General features: G+C 29.1%; 3 protein-coding genes across 4 annotated transcripts; all 3 read left to right on the forward strand.

Annotated features, from left to right (window-relative positions):
- The first annotated feature begins 8,065 nt into the window (after positions 1 to 8,065).
- On the forward strand, positions 8,066 to 9,782 carry LOC130946754 (RING-box protein 1a-like). Its single transcript, XM_057875598.1, has 5 exons — positions 8,066 to 8,290; positions 8,397 to 8,447; positions 8,567 to 8,626; positions 9,267 to 9,338; positions 9,440 to 9,782. Exons 1-5 carry the CDS (start codon positions 8,161 to 8,163, stop codon positions 9,475 to 9,477), a joined length of 351 nt encoding a protein of 116 aa, XP_057731581.1. The 5' UTR covers positions 8,066 to 8,160; the 3' UTR covers positions 9,478 to 9,782.
- A 144-nt stretch (positions 9,783 to 9,926) lies between these two features.
- Positions 9,927 to 12,162, forward strand: LOC130946753 (vascular-related unknown protein 1-like). Of its 2 annotated transcripts, XM_057875596.1 has the most exons (3): positions 9,927 to 11,515; positions 11,641 to 11,706; positions 11,810 to 12,162. In XM_057875596.1, the coding sequence occupies exons 1-3, from the start codon at positions 11,135 to 11,137 to the stop codon at positions 11,957 to 11,959; spliced, it is 597 nt and encodes a 198-aa protein (XP_057731579.1). In that variant the 5' UTR covers positions 9,927 to 11,134; the 3' UTR covers positions 11,960 to 12,162. The 2 variants fall into 2 exon arrangements, with proteins under 2 accessions (XP_057731579.1, XP_057731580.1); XM_057875597.1 differs by lacking the exon at positions 11,641 to 11,706.
- Positions 12,163 to 22,871: 10,709 nt separating this feature from the next.
- LOC130945817 (uncharacterized) lies at positions 22,872 to 23,432 on the forward strand. Its single transcript, XM_057874513.1, has one exon. The coding sequence runs from the start codon at positions 22,872 to 22,874 to the stop codon at positions 23,430 to 23,432; it is 561 nt and encodes a 186-aa protein (XP_057730496.1).
- Positions 23,433 to 24,049: the final 617 nt, after the last annotated feature.

The following is a 24,049-nucleotide window of genomic DNA, read 5'->3' on the forward strand; positions in this document are numbered from 1 at the left end:
CTTTCAATGGCAGCAGCAGCAAACCCTAATAGCGACGAGAATAGGGTGCGACAGTGACGGCCTTTGTAATACCCTACCACACAGAGTTTTATACTTAAGTCATAAAACAGAGATAGCAAGGTATTACGACCTCTAAAAGTAAAGTTTAGTAAATATAGTAGTGAGAAAAAGGTTTATAACTAGGAGCCTTTGAAGAAAAAGGGGTAAATCAAAACCATTAAATCGAAAAGCGCAACACTCCAGTCGATAACGTAAACGAAACAGACAAGAATAAGGTAACGCGAGAATATATATAAGAGAGTGCCAATAATACAGATATTAAGATTCGATACTCGGTTTGCAAAGGTAACTGGTCCGAGCATAAAAGTATACATACATAAATAAGGGAGCTATCCAAAATGAAGCCCAAAACACAAGATACAAAACCTGTTTCTCCAAAATAACCTCTAGGAGGAGATAATACAAAATATATATATACAGTGGAGAATGTAAGTATCTAACAAGTAAATTAGATCAAAATTAAACCCATAAAGCTAAGGATCTTCGTCAAAATAGAAGTCTTCAGCATGCTACAGCGAGGAGCCTCATATCCTGCATCTGAAAATCACAAAATTCGCATGGGTGAGAACCGGAGGTTCTCAGCATGGTAACAGTGGCCAAATATCTAACATGTAATGTCCTGAGAAAGTTGAAGGCAATCTTAGAACTCTAAAATTTATAATCGAAACGTATAAATATAACTAAACCAAGAGAAATGAATACATGCAACTAAGTGCGGGTCTTTGGACTAACTAAATATCCCCTTTCCAAATCCTTCAAATTTCCAAACCGCCGACAATAATTGAGATGCAAACACAAGTATATCAAACAAAGAAATGCACAAGTAGGAAGCAGATAAGACAGTTAGACAAGTAGCAAGTAATGATGCAATCAATTAGACATTCTAAACAAATCACATATAATGCATATGATGCATGCCTGTCCTAGTGGCTGATGAGTTTTATTTGTCAGTTATAAAGCCAACCCGACAAGTCCTGGTAGCTAACCATTGGACTGTCCCTCTGTCGTGCATCTCCAACTTGAGTTATTCGCAATACAATTCATAATTTATATCCAACACCCTCAATGGTGTATATTCACGGGGGCGAGCTCATCCGAAACTTTCACAGTGTCCAGCCATACTTACGACATAGGATCAACAGAGTATCAAGTCTCCACTTGGAGCTTGTGGTGGCTAGCCACTGCTTTCACCCTGGAAAACTCGTATCTCAGATAGGTGGAGTGCAATAATCACAATAATCAACAATTTAGCATATATGCATTTAATCACAGCCATACACTAACATTCATCTCAGCCATCCGGCTTAGAAATCGTAATTCAAAATCAGCCATAACCATCATCACACACAACTATTCGGCTCATATCATATTCAGCCATTCGGCTTATTTCATTTACAGCACTCCACCACCTCCTTCAACCACTCATATCATCATTGTAAATCATATATCTCATCTTAACATCCCCTTTCTTCATCTACAAGTTACCCTCTTCCCTAACTTCCTCTCAATCACTAGGCATTTTATTTTGATTTAAGATTTACACGATGAAATTGGGGGTTCATAAGCATGAAACAACATCTCGGAAGGTTACAAACTTGTTGAGAATGTAAAAGACTTAAAAACAAAAGCTTTAGAAAATAGGGTCGCGTGCGTATGCACAGAGGTGTGCCTGCGCACGCCCAGAAATATTTTAAGAAAGTGTGCGTGCACACAGGGTTGTGCATACGCACAGAAAGTAAAATTCCCATTGTTGACTGTGCGCACAAGGTGTGCTAGCGCCATCAACAGAATGACATTCTCAACGTGTGCGTGCGCACAAGGCTGTGCATACGCACAAGGCTGTGCGTATGCGCAGATTGTAAACCTTCGTTGGTGGAGTGTGCACACAAGGCGTGCTAGCGCTTCCATCAATAGCCCTGTCCCTGCATGTGCGTACGCACAAGGCTGTGCATGCACACAGGTTCAAAATTTCACAGGGTGTACGTGCGCGCACAAACCAGAAATCACAAATTCTGCAAATTTTGCAGAATTTAAAATTTTGGCCCAAACTTCCAATAATCATATCTCCTTCTACAAAATTCAGATTTCCACCAAATCTAAACCATTTTAAAGCTTATGAAATTATCTTTCATTTGATATAAAACTCATCAAGTTCTGAAAATAATAGCTTAAGATATGATTCGTTGAAGTTCATCAAAATTCCATTTTTACAAAAACTCATAAACTCCCAATTTTTAAAACATACACTTCCAATTCTCATTTAAAACCAATCAAAACTCACCCTTCCAACATCAATCATTTCCAAACTCTCATTCAATCATCAACCCACCAATTCCACCATATTTAATCAAATCTCAATTTAACAAATCTCACATCATAATCAACATTTCATATCTCAATTTTCAAACAAATATTCAATTCATCAATCACCATATATATACACATATCAATATCACACTTCAACTAATGCTCATCAACAAGAGCCTCAACCTTATCATCCATTAAACATGTCACTCCATACCACGTACAACTTTTACATGCTTTGCCAACAATTATCATCACTCACAATCATTCAACCACTATTCATATACTCATCTCAATCCAATTCATTTAGCAACTACATCAACATTTCACAATCCACTAAATTCATACATAACAACACAACTTATATCATCCATGAACTACATCAATAGCTCGAAATCTTATCCTAGGGCCACTAGCCTATATTTTCACAATCACATTACATTTTAGATACAGAAAATCGAAACCATACCTTGGCCGATTTCCGTTCCACCCGGAACACCTCTAATTTCAACTTTCAAACTTCCCGAAGCTTCACCAACAGATTTTCAGCTTGGTGCTCCCCTCCAAAACTTTTCAAAACCCCCAACCAAGCTCCAATACACATGTACACAATGCCTAAACCACAATATCACACTCAAATACAATAACTAAATACCCAAATGCTTTAATTTAGAATTTTTACTAGGGTTTGAGATCTCTTACCTTAACCAAGGACCAAGAAGGCAAGATTAAGCCTTCCCTTCAAATTAATTAGATCTTATGACACAAAAGAGCTCACAATTTCAACATTTTTGCCCAATAAATTCGAAAATCAAGGTTGGAAGAATAGACAGGAAACGTGGCTTACCTCTTGCACAACCTTATAGGCTTTGTAAAGCTCAACGTCGCGGTCGCGTTGCTGCAAATGGTGCGTCGATCAAAAGTTATGATCAATGGAAGATTTGAGTGATTTGGAGCAAGGGTTTCATGTTTCCCTTCCCTTTACCAGCGTGTGTGTGTGTTTGAGAGGGAAGAGAGAGCTGAGCTCTCTTAATTAAGAGAGGCTTGACTGGGCCTTGGGCCCAACTTGGGTCCGGTTGGCCTGGTTTGGCCCGTTCGGCCCAATTTTGGGCCAATTTCTTTTAAATTGGTGTCAAAATTCTCGTTTTAAAATTCTCTATCACATTAAACCATAAAAATCTCATTTCTCACTTTCTAGAATATATTTTTATTTATGGGTTAATTAGTCATTAATTAACCGGATTTTACAGCCTTGACCCCAATCGACGGCAGCGGCGGCAGAGCAGGACGGTGCGAGAACGGTCCTCCTCCTTCTCCCATGCATTCATCGTCTTATGCTTCTCCTTCACTCTTCGTCATTCTTCTCCTTCGTGAGCGCACGCACTCCCTCTCTTCACACTCTCTCTCTCTCTCTCTCTCTCTCCGGCTTTAATGGCGACGACGGCAAGCTTGGCGGTGGCGGCGGTGGCAAGACGCGATGGTGAAGACCCACGATGAGGACGATGACCGCGTTGGCTGAGCGGTGAGCTGATGCGGTCTCCCTCTCTCTTCGCGGTTCTTTCTCTTGCGGTTCTAGCTTTCCGACGGCACGGCAACGCAACGGCGACGGCGAACCCAGCAGCGCCGGCCCGTCTCCTTCCTCCTTTTTCTCTCTTTTACCGTTTTTCCCTCGTTTCTCTTTAGGTTTCTTTCTTTTTTTTTTTGCTGTTGTTGAGTGTTGTGTTTTTGGAAAGTGGGAGATTGAAATATCGCCAAAGGTAGATTAGCATCAATTATTTAAAATTCGTTACAAAATCAAATTAAATAGCCGCTCTTCTAGCATTCATCACTAAAACTACTAGAAAACTACCAGATAGCAACGATTGTGAAAAAAGCTGCTAATTGTTCACCACTATCTTCCAATTTTGTAGTAGTAATTGTGTAGTTTGAAACTAAGTTTTTTTTTTTTTTTTTAATGTACACAATAATTCCTCAATCCTCCCTCTCTACCCGTTTTGCCCGTTTTGCATATAAGCATTTTCCATTCATCTTCTTATGGGAAAGTCAAAACCCAACTATTTACAAGTAGTTATTATGGGATATTATTAATTGTTTTTTTTTTTTGTAAATCACACTAGCAAAATTAGTTTTTTTTTTATTGGTTCCAATTTGTTAATATAGTAACATGTTTTTCCTATACTTACTAGCTATAGTTATCAGATATCATTTATTGATTAATAAGATATTTATGATATTGAATATGTATGTAAGTTTGTGTGTTGGTGAGGATGCCTATAATATAGGATTTAAGAAAAGAAAATTTATAGACATTTTCCTTAAATTTTATTAGTTCATGGAAATTGATAAATACTTCAATATATATAATAAATTGAAATCATGAATGAAGCTAAGGGTAAGTATTTATCCTGATAACAATCCATTATATATAATTTTCCAGTTAGCTCAAATTTTATTGTTTGTTTGAAATGAAACTATTATGATATTAATTTATATAAATTAACAACAAAGTATATACATCATCCTTAATTTTTATATATCTGTCATGAACTTAATTGGATGAAGAGGGATTTCAAATTTAGATAATCAGTTAATTATATTAGAGAGTGGTGTCAACCCACTTTCAAAGTATATAAGTAATTAATTATATTAAATACAAATAATATTATATTACTAATAAAATTTATCTTTTTTAATCAATACTTATTAGTCAATTAAAATATTAATATACTAAATTCTAAATTTTAAACTATTTATCTTAAATTCTAATAGTACAAAAATAAAGTATTAGTCCAACATATTGATTAATATATACTAACAAAAATTATTAGCCGCGTAACATTTCTCATTAAATAATTCACATGACCAGCCAGTTATAGATTCTTGATGCATGACTTATTAATTATAAGGATCCTGAAATCAAATTATTTCATTTAAAAAATTTAAATTGGTAGAGAGAATTATTTTTAGTTTTGAAATGTAAATTGTATATATATGCATATTTTCTTAATTTTTTGTTTTTCTATCTTATGCTTAAATGTCTTCTTTTAATGTAACAAAGATCAACTTCTGGCTCAAATTTTTTAACCATAAAATTATTTATATCAAAGTTATAATATAACATATTATTTTCAATTATTTAAATAAATAAATAAGTATAAAAAAGACTAATTCTTATTAGCTAATATTAATTAAATTTTTTATTATAAAATTATTTTTAGCCCTATCTTTTTAATATAATTTAGATCTTAAAATTAAAATTAAGTTTTAGAAATTAAAATTTAGAATTTATATTTTCAAATTTAGTGTTTATAATTTAATACAACAAAGAAATTTAAAAAAAATTGACTGATATTAATTAAAAATTTAGTTTTTAATTAAACTCTAAATAAATTAAATACATGCTTAATTTATTTAATTTAGAGTTTAATTAAACTCTCCCGTCTTATTAATACTAATGAGAATATTAAATCAGAGAACAAGTATGAAATCTTAGCCAGAATGTACCGGCGATTGTAATAAATAGCACAGTTGAGAATTCAAATTATTTTTTTCCGGACAGGCGATCACCATAATAAATACATGGACAATGGTTTGGTAAGTGGTAACAAAACTATTATAACGATGCCGTATATTTTCATTCAAAAATATTATTGAATTAAATAAAAATACCAATAAAATAGAACGTGTACAACACCTTTTATTATATACCATGTGCTTTTCTCCTTCTTTATTTTTTCCATATTTAGCTTCAATGTTATAACATAGTTACTTGCTATATGAGACTTATATACATATATATATTTTAACAATTGAAATATCACTATATATGTCATGTATGTTCATAACTCTATTTTAATGCTTTATGTTTTATACTTATGTTATAATAAATTTGTATTCCCTTTATGACTTTATACAAAATTTTAGAAATTAAAACACACAAATAAAAAACTATATATATTATTATATTTTTTTATATTTATATCTCTGTTGTTTCTGTATTTGTGTCATGCTGCCTGCAAAGAAAACTCAGTGCAATAATAATGGAGTGCAAGAAAGGATTATTTAAAGCATAGAGTGTGTTTGAATACGTATATGAGAGTATCTTGATTCGCATTTCGGCACAAGTATTTAAAGCATATATAACTGAAATGAAAAGGGAAAATTATGAAGCTAAAAAATAAAAGTGTATGTTCTCATTGAATGACATAATATGCACACAATGGATTCCTTTAATTTACATGATTGATTCGCAGAAGTGCCAACTACATATGTACACATTGGAAACCTTCCTTAATGTAAGAAGCTTTGTAATAAATATGAATCTTATTAAATTATTGAATGATCATTACTGTTATATATATGCATATGCACCTCTTTTAATGCCTTATTATTGAAATAGGTATTGTTGGTAGAAGGTCCATATTATATTATATTATTAATAATTAATAATACTAATAATAATTGAAATATTTAAATTATTCTTCTATATCTTGATTGGTGGAATGCATATATATTGCATGGAATGAAACCCTCTCATATTGAGAAAAGAAAATTAAAGAGAGGAAGGGATTTGGGGTATCTTCTTTCCCTCGTACAATAAATGAATTTGGTGCTTACACTAAACAAACCAAACTGTTCTCTTCTCTACCAAGACAGATTTGGCATATGTGGGTAAGTGGTTTCCATGTTTTTGTATAAAAGAAAATAAGTAAATAAAACTACCTTTTTTATATATAAAATAAAAGGACTAACTGACTAAGTGATGTATTAATTAGCATTAAGCTTGCTTTTTTTTTAAAAAAAAAGAGAACTATAAATAATATCATATGATGAATTTCATTTTTAATGGAATAATACTAGCTAGTATAAACATTATATATAATATAAATTTCTAATAATATGTTATTATATCAACAAAAAATATCATATAGGTAGATGTGTATAATTGAAACAATGTAATGTATTTTTTTTTATTGAGTAGTACTCTAAGTAATAAATTGGTCTCTAATAAATTGTTTCTTAAAAAGGAAATAATTAACAAGATAGTCTTTGATCTTTTAGAATATTAAATAAATTAATTCAAGAATAAAAAGATAAATTGGACTCTAATATTCTTTTAAAAATGACAAATTAGTCTTCTATTTTGCTAAAGCATATACATAATATGATAAAGTAATTAAATTGTCTAAATTTTTAAAAGATGAGAAATTAATTTATCTTTATGTTTACTAGAAACTAATTTATCTAATATTATAAAATATTAGAGGCCAATTTTGTCAATTTTTTATTATTAGAGACTAATTAACTATGCTATTATTTTTTTTATTTTTTTTACGATATTTTTCAATTCAGCAAGTGAATAAATAATTCATCACGAATTTGAGCTTTATGTTAAAATTTGTTGCTGAGCAATAAATTATTGCACAAAATAGAACTCAAATTTCTAATATTTATTTAAACAGACTATTAAACTAACTAATAAAGTGATTCAAATTGTGTTTTTTTTTTAAAGACCTTAATCTATTAACACTTAAGAACTCTGTGCTAGCCATATTTACTTATGGATTTTTTGGGTCTTGGATTTACCTATGGATTGAGTTAGCCAAACTTTTCTTGTTGGGCTTAGCCGTGTTTGAAAGCCCAAAAGGGGATAAAAAAGTCCACTTTAAGCCGTAAAGAATAAGACCCTGATTCGCACGACACGCTTCACGAGCTTAGAAGTGCGAACCCTTTCGTTCCATTCAGAAATCAAGCTCCAAGATTTCGAAACGTGAAACGAGAGAGAGAGAGAGAGCGATGGCAACTCTGGACTCCGACGTACCAATGGTTCCGGCCGGCGAGCCTTCCAGCAGCGCGGGTCCTTCCTCCAAGAAGCCCAAGCGCTTCGAGATCAAGAAATGGAACGCTGTTGCTCTCTGGGCTTGGGGTTTGTAACCCTAATTCTCTCTTTCTCTCTTTTTCCCCTTCTATTCAAAATTCTCCTTATGCTCCACGATCTTTATTTATTTACTTGTTTTTCTTGTTGAATGCAGATATAGTTGTTGATAACTGCGCTATTTGCCGGAACCATATCATGGATCTCTGTAAGCACCTTGATTTCAGCTGGTTTTTACTTTTGTGAATAATAATTTTCTGTTTGAAATAATTATTAATCGTATTAATTTTTGTTTCGATTCTTGGATTTTGATTGTGAACGATTCAGGCATTGAGTGCCAGGCTAATCAGGCTAGCGCCACTAGCGAGGAATGCACTGTAGCGTGGGGTATGTTATGCTGTGCTAACACATATTTTTGGTCTGAGTAATTTGTTCGGTTTTGGTGTTCATGACACTGTGAAGCTTATTATTGGTTAGAACTTAGTGTCAAATAGGGTGTCTGAGTTAGTATTGTTGGCTGAAATTTTAGGGGCTTTTTGATCAACTCCAAACCCTAAGGTCTAACTTGTGCTATTTGGGATATGCTGTTCTGTGCTTGTAGCTATTCTTTTCACTTAAACCATATGGGGCCAATATTTTTCATTTAAAGCAAGGGAAATAATAGAGCATGATTTAATTTGTTGTGTCAAAGTATGTATTTATGGAGCCATAATTTGCTCTGTAAAGATTTTGGCATTACTAGAATGTTTTTGATTGCTTAACTAATTGATACTTAATAATATCGTGGTTCCTAATTCTTTTTGTTTAGCATAGGACATAGTGCATAGGTAATTTCTTCAAGAGGTAGATAGAACATTTGGTTTGTTTCTGTTTGAGAAATTGGATATATGTTGTACTTTAGTCAGGATTATAAAGGATATTCACTGGCCCTTTCTCTAGTTTCATGTTCTTCTCTTGTTGTCACTGTCTGGCTTGGCCGTTCAGGATTACTCAAACTGTTGCTTGATTTGGCTGATATCTTATGCAGGAGTTTGCAACCATGCTTTTCACTTCCATTGCATAAGCAGATGGCTCAAGACCCGTCAAGTTTGCCCTCTAGGTACATATCTGGTTTCATTTCACCTCACTTTTTCTATTTGAACCTATAATGGATTAGTTGGTAACCTTCTCACTGCCTTGGTGTCTTATTTGCTGGTATAGATAATAGCGAGTGGGAGTTTCAGAAATATGGCCACTAGAACTTTGGTGCCGCCGAGCTACTCGCTGCTTGCCAAGAGCGAGATTATGGTTGTGGATCCTTCTAAGGAAACATTTATAGCCCTGTCTGGCTATTATATTTGCCTTGCTATTATCTTTTGGAAGAAAACTTATCCAGTAGAATTTGATCCACACAGACAGAGTAACATGTAAAGTTTCACTTTAATATTGAGCAATGTGTTCCATGATCATTTGCTCATCTTGGCTGTGTTTCCTGTTTGTATTTTGCAATCTACAATAGAATCTGTTGCCTTGCTAACTGAGAATTTCTTTTCCACCCTTTCAAGATTGAATTGTGAGTTGCTATATCCAGCTGACGAATTTTCCTACTTATCTGAAACTGTATTAACGATTAATGATGATCTCTAGTTGATGTGCCACGTGTATGTTTAACTGATAAAAAATGTTAGACTAAATGGCGTTGTAAATTGTAATTGTGTAAAGTGTGTGCAACAATAGTATCGTATTCTTTTCCCTTTTATTTTTCTTTTTGTTAATAATTATCGCCATATGATAATAAAATATAGGGGAATGAAATCTTGACCTTGACTCATCTTGCCCCAGCTTAACTGTGTAGAGAAGGACTGAATTAGATTTGTGCTAACATTGTCAATTCTGTATTAACTTTATAGAGCTTCGCGATTAAGGATGTATTATTTTGTGTTATCATCATACTTTGTGAAAATGATGTCCCCTCCCTAACCCATTTCGTACGGAAGTGCTCGGTTCTGGTTTTGTTTTTTTCAATCAAGTTGGAACTTGCAAAGTGATTTGACAGATAGAAGTGGATTATGATGGTTAAGCAACTTATTCGTGCAATTGTGCAAAATAAAATAATTAAGCCGAATCAGAACCAAAACAGGGTTATGGAAACCCCAGTAGAACTATCTAAGTACTATGAATCTATGATCAAGTAATCCTCATTGGTGTGGCACAGACTATTTAGATGATAATGGTTGAGCATAAAATTACAATTATTTACTCACACCAATAACCAAATTAATACACAATCCTAATATGCCATGATATCTATTCTTAGGCATACTCACACACCAGTTCCTATATGTATGACTGAATGTGTTTTGAAGGTAGAGAAAAGCCTTCAAAGTCATCCACAAGCAGTTAGAGTAATTCTTATTCTCTAATATGAAATTCATGTCAATAATTCCAATTTGGCTGTGAATTTTGACCCCACAATACAGAGGCTTTAACTCTACTGGTTCTGGTCTGCTGCCATGAGCAGATTTTTAGCTGAACTAGTCAGTCCTATACACTTTTATTTTTCTTCATACCCATTAATTGTGTTCGGTTGAAAAAGGTAAGCCATGACAATGAGAAATGGCCTCCAATCCCAAAATGAAAAATAATAATAGAAACAAAAAGAAAATCTCTTGTGAGCCACAAAGGTCAACCACCTTCACCATTAGTTTTTTTTCCCCTGCACGTTCTCTACTACTTGTTCCCCTACTCAGGCTTGCACCCTTCAACTGTTAATTTAACTCCCTCATACTCATAGTCATAGTGCCCCACTGGCCCCACCTCCATGATTCTACTTCTACTTAATGGCTTCCCATTTTTCTCCATAGTTATATAAATTATAAACAAACTCCTCTTTGAAATAACAGAAAAAGGGTCTCTATGATGGAGCACTCTCTGAATCCATCTATGGGGAAAGAAGCAGTCTCTGATGAAGAGAGTGGGTGGACTTCTTACTTCCAAGACTTATCTCAAGGCATGGTGATAAAAGAGCAAAGCTACTGTCTCAGTTTTGGTGGTGGATCCTCTTTGGTCTCAGATGCTTCTTCTTCTTCTGCTGCTGCATGGAAGAAATTCTCTTCAATCCAGCAGGATAATAATCATGATCACAATCATCACCTTGCTTCTTGTTCTTCGGTTATTAGGAAGCCTTCAAGCCTCCCTAAGAAACTTTGTTTCAAGAAAACAAGAGCCAAGCAGATATCACAAGAAGATGATGATCCCTTGGAAGACACTGCTAGTTCCCCTCTCAATAGTCCCAAGGTATATACAATAATTTGCAAGTGCGATCATGCCAGTACTAATGCAACACAACAGTTAAACTTATACGGCGAAAGTAGTACTAGGATACGAAACTGTTAACCTTATGATTTCATTGTTTTGTGTAGGTAGGAGACTTGAATTCAACAGAAACTATTTCAAGGAATATTGATGATTATCAACTTGGTTCTGTGGTATATATTATATATATGTATAACCTTAATTTGTCATTTTAATTTGCATTAGAAGAGAAGAAACTCTAGTTTTATGGTTTGGTTTGTAATGATGATTCTGCAGGGTAACAAGGGATTGGAATCAGAGTTGCAGACAAATGAGGGTGGTGAAGTGAGTTTTCATGGAAAGAAGAATATTGATGAGTGCAATGATTTGAAGAAAAGAGGGCTATGCTTGGTTCCTTTTTCCATGTTGGTTAATTATTATGGCTGAATGATTGATACCATTCCAAAAATGTGCCCTTCAATTCCTCATCTACTTTTTCTATGTTGATTCTATGTAGCTCAAGTTGTAGAATTGGATACTCAATGTGATTTGTGACTCATCATTGTTTTTATCATACCAATCAATGTTAACAATCTGCTGAGTCCAAGAATTTGTATCTTGTTAAGTTGCCATAAAAAAAAGAAATTTAGTTACACTGTTCATCAAAATTTTATGTATGATTATCAATTGCCCAACACAAATTATCTTCTTTTATCTTATATGTTTGGGTTTGATTAGGTAAATATTATTTGTGATAATAACCTTGCTCCAAAATTAGTCCATCCACTCAAGAAGACAAGACTAGACTAGATTCTGATTGTTGTTACTTGTTATAGTGCTTCAGCATTTCTCTTATGTTCATTGAACACAATAAAAATAAAATAATTAATTAAGAAAAGTGAGAAGGTGTTGAGATATATATCCAGAAAACATGTGGACGGCAATATTATAAAATTTGAAATGGATAGACCAAATAATGGGTCATCGGTGGAGGTGAAAAAGGTTAAAGAAATTAAAATAGTGATAATAAACCCATAAAAATAAGTTTGAAATTACTTTTATTTTAAAAAAATAATAAATAAACATAAATAAAAAGAGGAGTGAAATAAGAAGATAAATTTTCTGGAATTAAAAAAAATCTTCACTTTGTGATGTTGAAAATCCAAGATTATTCCTAGCTAGTTCAACATTATTAACTAATAACTATATTAAGGTTGTGTGGGGCATCTTAAGGATATGCACCACTTTAGCCTTGAGCAATCCTTTGAGGTTTATTTGTAACAATCTTTTGAGTGATTAATTTACTTTTTTTTGTTTAAATAAATATCGAAATTTAAATTTTACTTATTTTATATTTATTGATTAATAATAAATTCTTAAATAAAATTTAAATATATAGTAGATTAATATTTAATCTGTCGAAATAAAATATATTATAAAAAATATTTATAATTATTGTGTTCTGTATTCATATTGTCACCTTTAAATTGCATTATTCTTCTGATATAGATTACGGTTGTTTATTCGTACTTCATTCCAATGCAACTTTTTCAGAATTAAGCAACTTTTTTTCTGAATTAAAAAATAATTAACAATATGCTGTTGTTTACTTTAATTTCTATATTATTGCATTGCATGGTATACTTCTAATAATACAGTATTTCTATAAGACTATAACTGTCTTTTTCCTGAAAAATATCATTCATTTTTTAAATTCGTTCATGACAAAGAAAAATGGTGGCATGTAAGAATTGTAATCATCAACACTCAAGTTCTGTAGAAATTAAATTACGTATACACTCATGGCAAACAAGTATATATACGTATTCGGCTAAGATATACTTGTGATGAAGAATAGTAAAATATTTAGAAATAAAAAATGTTAGAAACAATAATTTTTATTAATATTAGATAATACTTTACATTAATATTTATTGTTATACTATTAAGATTTAAAATTTAAAATTACTATAAAAATATCTTTAATTGATTAGTCATCAAAAACCATAAATTCTATTCATCATATAACATTACTCAAAATACAAAGAGATAAGAATAATAAAAAAAATAACACAACAATACAGAAAACACGAAATGTATAGGGGAGCTTCGTTATTATCTTCCTTGTACCTTAGGAAAAGTAGTGATTAATTTATAGCATATAATAAACATGAAATACTAGAGTGATAGGTTTAAATATTAGTTTTCATCTTGTGCTTCCTGCTTGCCAATCATTTGATGAAGAATATAATTAAGAATATTCAGAAACGGCTACCATGTGCTCATAAAATCCAAGTATCAGATACAAACTTCTTAAACGCATTTACCCACAATTCCATGTAATAAATATTAGACAAATATTGCGGCCATTGGGCATAGTTTTCTGATTTTAAATATCTAGTTCATAAAAAGTATATATGTAAATTTAATACCTCTTATTAAAGTAGGATATATGTATTATTATTTTGACTAATCTTGTATTTGTGATTATTAGACGAGGATGCTCCTATATAAAGATGTAAAAAAACGTCTTTTTGTAAAGACGTTTATGTATCATATTATTATTATACGTATTAATAAATCGATTATTTTTAAATTTTTTTAACTAATCAAAATAATACCGTTTTTTTTATAATAATAATAAACTTAATTGTTATTAGATCCGGTTGAACCGACTAATTTATATGACTCGGATTGGACCATAATTTTTTTTTGGATTTTTCACTTCCACAAAGGACATCGTTTTACAATCCTAATTGTATTTTTAAATTATAGGAATTTAAATATATACAAAACAAAAATTCAAGGATATATTTGTCCTTTTATAAAAAAATTGAACATAAATCGGTTTAAATTGTATAAATCGATCGGATTAACCGGACCTAATAATTATAATGCGGATAATTGGATTTATTATTATTGCTATAACAAATCGATTTTGTTATGATTTATTAAAATATAAATTATTAACCGATTTAATAAAAATGTCCAATAATAACATGACCGGTGTAAACATCTTTAAAAAAAATATTTTTAGTGTCTTTATTAAAGTCTCTCCTTATTAGATATATTTACTTTATAAAAAATAAATTAATAAATTTGTTATTATATACTAGTATACACAATTCACCCTCTCAATTATTCTACCGTAAAACAAAGATTATTATATTTATTTCAAATATTTTTGTTTTTTCTTTAATTTTTTGAAATTGTGAATATTTTTCTATTGAAAATCATTATTCTTAAAATTGGCCATTTTATAGAATGCATGACTCTTGCTAAGATTAAAGGAGTATTATTTATGAACCTAATCATTCATGTGTTGGTGTAATAGTATATTCTTTTTTTTTTAATTATATTCCTCTCTTCTCCGATATAAGTAAGACTTAATGCAAATTACTTTACAGCTATATAGTTTGGTACAATCATAAAGGCGGTTCACCCTCTCTATTGTTCTTATATAACCAAGATTATCATATTTTATTTCACAAATTAAAAGTCCAAGTTAATTACAATTAAGAGATATTTATTATAAATTAAAATTAAACATACCCACAAACGTAACTCCTATATCTTTGGACGTTTAATCCATGCTTTTGCTTTTGTGTGCATGCATGGATATGATGATTTATTTTGTGAGTATGTAAGCTTTATATAAATAGTTAAGTTATGGTTCAAAGCATAAAAATGAATAATGAATACTACGTGCGTGTTAAATGTTTCATTGCGCAGTGCATATATATATAAATTCAGTTACAGTCAATTTTAATTTCATGTAAAGCTAATAATTGAGAATTGTTAAATAAAAATTTAATTAAATTATTTAACAATTTTTAACTATCAATTTTACGTAAAGTTAATAAAATTGATTACACCTGAATTTTCACCGGATATGTACGTATGAACTATGATTCTATATGTGAATGCTTTGCATATGAACTTTGGTTGTCTCCATCACAAAGCAATAATTCATAAATGGTGAAAACTGTTGACATTGACAACGATTTGATCTCTGTATTGTTACATATATGCCATGCCAATAATAAGATTAAAGTCTTGCACATCAAAAAAAAGTTAGGATTAGACTTGTAACCGATAAAAGAAAAGAATTAAAATATTTATATAAGCCTCTTCTAGTGGATAAACTTTCCACTAATTTGAAAAGACAATTAATTAGTCCGAACCACTTGGACTATAAACGCGTTTAAATCAAAGGTTAGGTAACCAATCAAATAATTAACTATCACTAATAATAATCATGTTTTAATTAAAAAATATAGAAAACAACTCTATATGGAGCTAACTTTCTAAAAAATCTTAATTTTAAAATTTAAAAAATTAATTTTACGCAGTGCTCTTACCCTTTTTTATTTCTCTTTTCTTTTTGTTCCTCCTTTTTTTTTAGTCTTTCCTTTCAATCTCTTCTTCTCTCTCTTCACATTTTTTTTAAATCATTTTAAAAATTTTTGTACAATAATTTTAAATTTTTTTAGTTATATTTTAGATATTTTTTTATTATATTTTACATTTTTTTAAATGTATGTCATGGATTAGAAGATGAAAGGTCTATAGTTCAAAGACCATCTTCAAACTATTATCGCTTTCATAGGTTTCACATCGCTACGGAAAATTTTCAAACTAGATCATTTAGACTCGCGTAATGCCAAGTTAAACTTTTTTACTTTTAATATAAATAATTATATTATAATAAATTCTATAGTACAATATAATGATAATAGTATAATAAAATTAACTCTGTCAATTTACTTTTATATATATTAAAGTATTTAATTAATAATTAATAATAATAAATATAATTAATGATAAATAAATAAATAATAAGATAGTTTTTCTCCAAAAAAAGCTTAATAATGATATTAAATTCATTATTAATTAATAGACAATGTTAGTGGAAATTATTAGGAAGAGATAATGGAATTTTTTTTTTAATGAAAACTACAACTTGAAGAAAAGGTTGATGTGACAATAGGATATATATAAATGAGATGTATGCCATTTTTTAGTTGTAAAAAAATATATGTAAGTTTTTATACAGATAAAATAGATAGAGATTGTTATTATCATTATTAGAAAATGAGTAATGCTAGAATATTTGTATAATTTATTATTTTTAGTTAGTAGTTAGTTAATAATATTTAAAAATATTGACTAACAATATATTAATAGGCTTTTAGATTAAAAATATTAAAACGATGGATAAAAATATTAGCAAATGTAAAATAAAACCATTAACCCATGAAGTTTTCTCTTAAAAAATATTAAAAGATGAATATTTTTTAATAAAATTAACTAATATTTTTAGGAATTTAATTTTGATGTAATGTCAATGTAAAGAATTTTATACATGTATTTAATTACGTAATACCATATTAATATAAAAATAATTACTTTTTATATTAACCGCTTGAATAGTTATTTAAAAAAATATATGTAATTATATGATTATGTAAAATATTTTACACGGTTAATACATTAAAATTAATTTCTATTTTTAATTAATATCTTATTTTTATATTATTATAAATTAAAATTTAATATTTAAAATTTAAAATTTAGTACTTAAAATATGATTGACTAAAATGATCGTCTAGCATGGTTCATTTTACAACACAACTAACTAACTAACAAAATCACAGTTTAAAACCGAACATTTTTACAATCATGGTATGCAATATCATAGGTTAGGATAAGCATTTATGGCCACTTGGCCACCATCAATCGCATCATCCTCCAGCACAGCATCGCTCAAATGCGATTAGAAAGCTCTTTTTGTTACAATGTACCTACGCAAACTTACATATAAATTTGCATCATTACAAACATATAGTGTATTTTTTAATGTAATGGTTTTTATATACGGTGGTTGCATATATTAACATGAAGAAAATAGAGTCAAATTTAATTTGAAACTCTATCTATACATATATAACATATATCCAATTTCTTCTTTTAAGTTTACTTAATTAATTAGTATTTTAAAAACATTCGGTAAAACTTGTAAGAATATTTGTTAAAATTTATAAATATTCACAAATATTAACTTTAAAAATTGTCCTTTTTGAACTATATACAGATGTTTTTAAAATATATGCTCGTTATTATTAGTTGAATTTAATTTGATGCACAATCAAGTATAAAGTAATTTTACTCGTACATTCAATTACGTAATATTATATCTGTAAAAATAACTATTTTTTATATTGATCGTGGGAATGGTCATTCAAAAGAACAAATGTAATTGCACGACTGTGTAAAGCGCTATATTAAAATTAAACTCTTATTAGGTTTACAAATTATATAGCATTAGCAAAAATGAGATAAAATGAAGAATGATAACCTTTTAAAAATGCATCATTATTCTTGCTCTCCTAAATCTAGTTGCTATATATATATATATATAATTGAGTTTGAATGATGGAAGTAGTTTGAACTTGTTTATGTTATGAAAGGCAATGATGAAAGGGATGTGGTGAAGGATAGGGTAGAAAAACGAAGCTTTCCTATGCTTCACTATGCCTAATTAGGTCGTTTGGTGGTCCATGTGTTACTGTGCTACAATTTTTAGGTCAAAATAACAATAAGCAGAAGCAATATAGAGGCAACAGATAAATTATTTGATCTTATACAAAATCATGGAAATTAAATCTAAAATCATTTATATATCGTCTAAAATATTTTCTCCCTTTTATATATACTTTTGTCTATTTATTATTATTGCCACTTTTGGAAAGCTATAATTCATGCGTGATTTACGGCTTATGGCCATAGAGGCAATTTGAAAGCCAAGCCAAAATAAATTGTAGTTTTTTATTTTTTTTTAGAAAAATTAAATTAATAAATAAAATTTCTGTCCCATTTACTTGCTTCTTCTTTGCTTTTTTTTAATAGAAGAAAAAATGAATTATGTCATGTAAAGGTCAAATTATGAAACGGAGGGACATAACTTAAGGCACAAATATCCAAAAAAAAAAAGGAGGAAAAAACTTGTTGATTTTCAAATGATTTTGATATGAAAAAGTATAGGTAAATACTAAATAATATGAATACTAAATATATCGGATGTTCATTTTACTAGGTGTACGAATGGTTATTTTAATATTAAGATTTAGATAGATAATTTAAAAATATAATGTATTTTTATTTGATTGGTAATTTTTCATATTATTCAAGATCGTCATTATTTATCTAACACTCCTCTTTAGACATATATAAAGTATAGGAAAAATTTTAAGTGTATAAAAAATATCGGTGTTTCAATTGTTTTAACCGTTGATTTTAATTAATATATATTATATATATTTCTTATAATTCAAATCAACCGATAAAATAACTAAAACAACAATATTTTCAGTACACTTAAAACTCTTCTCTAAAGTATAAACTAAGCGTAACCACCATGCATGTGGCAGCCTCAAACGTAGTCCTTTTGGTGAGTGTAATTTTGTATTGTATTGACTTTTGTGGAAAACAAGGTTCTCTTGTCCCCCGTGACAAGAATGAAAATATGAAATAGTAGTAAAATTAGTGTTATTTAGTCCCCGTGAATAGAAAGAAGCAAAGGGAGAAAGCTAAGCATGTTGGGGACAATGGACATTGTGTTTCTCACAAATACATTGAACTTTTTCATTTCAATGTACAATCTCATATTTATTATCTACATTCTCTACTACTGCTACTACTACTACTATTATTGTTGTTGTTAGTTGTTGTAACTGATAAATAATTTCTTTTTGTATTTGCTTTTCCAATAACAATTTTAAAGGGTATCTAATTAATATATAATGGTGTACTCATTAATAATATTAAATATATTATATTAATAATCAAAATTATTACATTTTTTCCTTTGCTATGTACTAGCATTCTCTTTAATTTATATGACCTAAAAGGTATTACTTTTATTTCTAATATTTCAAACGTTTCCATTATACTTTAACATAGGACTGCTGACATGTTATATATATATATATATATATATATATATATATATATATATATATATATTATCCAACTTAAGAGTATAACTAAAATATATTGAAATGTGAAAATAAAATTAAATCAAATGTTAATGATAAAATTAAAATAAAATAGAATATATTACAATTTTTTATAAATAAAAATTATATTTGTAACATCTTTAAAATACATCATTTTTATTGAAATTAATTTTAGTACAATAAATTTTTTATCAAAAATAAAAATTATAATAAATATTACATATACTTGTTAATAAATTATATAAAATTATTATTTTAATAAAACGTATTATTTTTTCGTTATATAAAAATAATTTTAAATACCTTTAAAAATATCTTTTACTATATACACACACTCAAAACAGTAAAATAATGTCACCAGAAAAAAAAGGTATACAATACTTACAACTATACTTAATCTAAGTTTCATCATTTTATTTTAATTTGTGGGTGCAGACATTCTCTGAGATTGAATATGAAAATGGCCGGCAACCAATAACTAAGTTACGCATAAACTGAAGAACTTTTTTATAATAATAATAATAATAATAATAATAATAATAATAATAATAATAATAATAATAATATAATGAGAACAATATCCAATGTAGCTTATCACCGTATCTTTATGGTGCATATAGGGGGGCTTAATCTTTGGGATGTATGGTCCATGTGTCTTTTTTTGCTATAATTTCTTTACTCAGCCAACAAAATTAAACACTAATATTATAACCAACTTGGGTTGGTCGAGTGGTCAGCTTACTCGTCCGCTTAAGTAAGTGTCGAGAGTTCGAATTCTATCTTGTGCATGCAGCAATTCATTGTCAGCGACAGACCCTTAAATGGAGCTCAAATCCGCGACGGATTAGTCCTTAACCTGTCGAATTAGGAGATACTGTAGGAAACAAAAAAAACACTAATATTACAAAAGAAATTATTTGTAGATAATATACAAACGGAATCTCACATCTTATAAAATAATAAACATGTACAAAAAAATATAAAATAAAAATAAGTACAAATAATATAAACAAATTTCACATCTTATTAAATAATAAATATAGATAAAATAAAACTCGTTGAAACAAATAATGCTTTTTAATTTACCCTATTATAATCCATCTAATTCGGTATAAATTGATTGTGTTAAGTAGGTGATTAATAGAAAAAACCAAATTTACATAAATAAAATATAATTATTTGTGTACCTCTATTAGTCAAATTAAATTTTTGATAAAATATTTACATGAATATATTATGTGATTTCCAGTGTATTTTTAAAATGTAATTGTAATCATACATGCATGTCAATGTACTTAATGAAAAAAGATAAGACTTTAATTAAAAATGTCAAATTTCATGTATGCAACAATAATATGCACCATAATACGACAGGCTAATGAATCACCATGTATTTATTTGAGAACCAAAATGGTAGGGAAAATGGGATTTTATGGACTAATCAATTATTAACACTTGGATAGTTCTGAGTGAAAAACTTCTCAAAAATTAAATATTAAAAGATTAATGATGATAAAAACTACATAGATATTCCACCAGATGAATTAGGTTCCCTAATTAATGATGATGCTTTTTTATTTTTTGGTCAAGAATTAATGATGATGCTAAAGGGGTTGTAATGCCCCACGAAATTTTGACATTGTAATTTTCTTTTGGGCCTCGGCCCATATTAGTACCAAAAACGAACAGAAAAAATCCTCTCGAAAAAGAATTCAGAAATTTATTGGCTAATTGTTAGTTAAAAAATATTATTTCTCTAACAATTTTTTTCTTTTATTAGTATTAGTAGAATGACACATTGACACTCCTTCCGAGTTTAAAGCACTATTTATGGAAGCAAGATCTCAGCAGATTATATTGCTTTAAGTTGAACTGATGCTCACTAATTGTAAACGAATCACCAGAAATCCCTTTCATCATTCTGGGAGTTAAAATAATAAGAAATAAAATTGATTACTAAATTGTTTTAAGATCAACAAGACAACAACGCAATATAAAGGTAGTTTGGATTAGTTTTAAAAAGCACTTATTTTTTTTTAAATACATTTTTTAAAAAGTTCTATTTCATATATTTTATAAATTTTTTAAAAATATATTCAATCATCAAAAATACTTTTAAATTTTATTTGCATAAAAAAATCTAATTTTTTTAATTTATTTATTTGGTATATTTTAACAGAAATTAAAAAATATAAATGTACTATTATAAATACATTCACACATGAATTCAATGACTATAATGTATATTATTTATTAGATATATTTAATTTTAACCATTTAAATTAATCTAATAACTATAAATATATTTTTACATTCTTATATAAGAATTTCATTATCATAAAATACATTCCATATATATCTATAATGTAGAAAATACGGCATGAATTGGATGATCGTATTTGTAAATTTGTGGTATTTATTTGCATCCAATTCGTAAAATGATTGGGCCGATCGAATTATGAATATCACATTTATATCTGTGGATTCGATCTGTGTGTTTGCAACAAATAATTGATAAGTTGTATTTATTTTTTATTTGAACTAATAATTATTATTCATATATATTGTATTATTTTATTTTTTGTTATTTAAAAAAAATTGGTTTAATAATATTTTAGGAGTAAACATATTTAAAATAATAAAAAAATGAATTTTATTAGAGTGAAAAAAGAATTTTATTAACTTTTTTTTATAGAAATAATTTTTTTTTATATTTTTTATTTTATAGATATATTTGATATTTGATATAAATATAAAAATATAAATACTAAATCTAATACTATGTGGATTAGATGAAGATTTTAATCATATCTAATTTACAAACACCTGTAAATAACTGCCAATAAACTTGAGGATAAAGGGCATCTATAACTTTTTCCTTATATGTAGTTGCACTAGCTGCTGGCTAGTTCTAAATAAATTAAAGGTCAAACTACAATAAAGAGAAATATATAAGCAAAAGAAAAATAATAATGATAATTTATTAATTTGTTATTAATTTCTAAACAAACTAGGAGTCAAGTGCTAATTTTTAGGCTGAATTTTGATCTGGTTGTTAGTGGACTTTTTGTTTTCTATTTTATTTTTTGGATGAATTTGATTCATAACTAAAGCAGCAAAAAATTAAATTTCAAGTCATAAATGATAAATCAAATCCATTATTTATATCAAAATCTAAAAAATAACACATTTCCATATATACATTATACTCCAAATTAATTCACATTCCTCAAAATCCCTCTTTCCATTTTTTAATTAAGTTGTTCAACTCTCCAAAATTCTTATATACCCTTCTTAGTTCTCAAAAACCTTCAATCAAAAACACCAAGACACAACTAACAATGGTTAGTAGGAAACTCAAAATATGCATGTCAGTGTCAGCATTATTCTTAATCATAGTCATTGCTGTGATTGTTGCCTTAATCTTCACAGTCTTCAAAATCAAGGACCCTGTTGTAACTGTCCACCCAGTAATAGGCCCAGGAAGCCTTTCAGTCACTAATTTATCCTCCAGTGTGTTCATACCAACCTTAATCACTATCACTAATCCAAATTATGGAGACTTTAGGTCTGTGAATTCCACTGGCCATGTAAATTATGATGGTAACGTTGTGGCAGATATTCCATTGGCCTCAAACTTTATTCCAGCTCGTAGCCAGATCAATATCAGCAGCAATGCGGAATTTAATGTAGCAAAGATGATTGAGGATCCGAAATTTTTGCTTGATATTGCAAGTGGGACATTGAATTTTACATCAGATGCTGTTATGCCTGGGAAAGTTATCATACTCAAGTTTATCAAAATGAAGGCTACAACACACAGTTCTTGTGATATATCTCTTGGTATTGTTTCTAATCGTGTGCATGTGGAGTCTAATTGTGTAACCAAAATCAAGATTTGATTATTGCTTAATATGTGATATCTTTGTTTAGTGATATTAAGTTACTTTTATGCAAATTGATAGCAATTGCAGGTCCAAGAATCAAGATTCAAAGTTGTCTATGTAGTTGTAGAAATAGGCTTAGCTTTTTATTTATTTTTAAGTAAATATTTATTTATGAGTATACTCGCCTGTCCTGTGTGCTGCAACATATAAAAGGAGAAGAAAAATGGGGTGATGTTTGATTCTTACATTTTGTTTTATTTTATTTATAATGTCTAGTTATTATATTTATATATTCAATAGTTAATACTATGAAAAAAATCCTGACATATATGAGTCAAGAAATTAAAAAAGTTCCATAATTCAGCTTGTGTTTTCTTTCTCTATCCAGATTTTCTCTTCATTCCTGAAATTTCTTACCTCCAACAAAATTGTTATATACTATTAGCATTAATTCGTACCAGATAGCAAATAGAGAGTTGTAAAATAGAAATTTTAATGGGTTTGTTTAGAAATGTTTTTGTTTTCTAACTAATATCTTGTCCCAAAGCCTTCCATTTGCCTTTCCCCTGTAGGAATTCCTTTTTCTTTCGTTCTTCTGTTAAATGTAATCCTCTTGAGTTGAGCTAGGCTGA

This window comes from Arachis stenosperma, chromosome 8 (assembly GCF_014773155.1).
Source record: "Arachis stenosperma cultivar V10309 chromosome 8, arast.V10309.gnm1.PFL2, whole genome shotgun sequence".
Taxonomy (NCBI): Eukaryota; Viridiplantae; Streptophyta; class Magnoliopsida; order Fabales; family Fabaceae; genus Arachis; species Arachis stenosperma.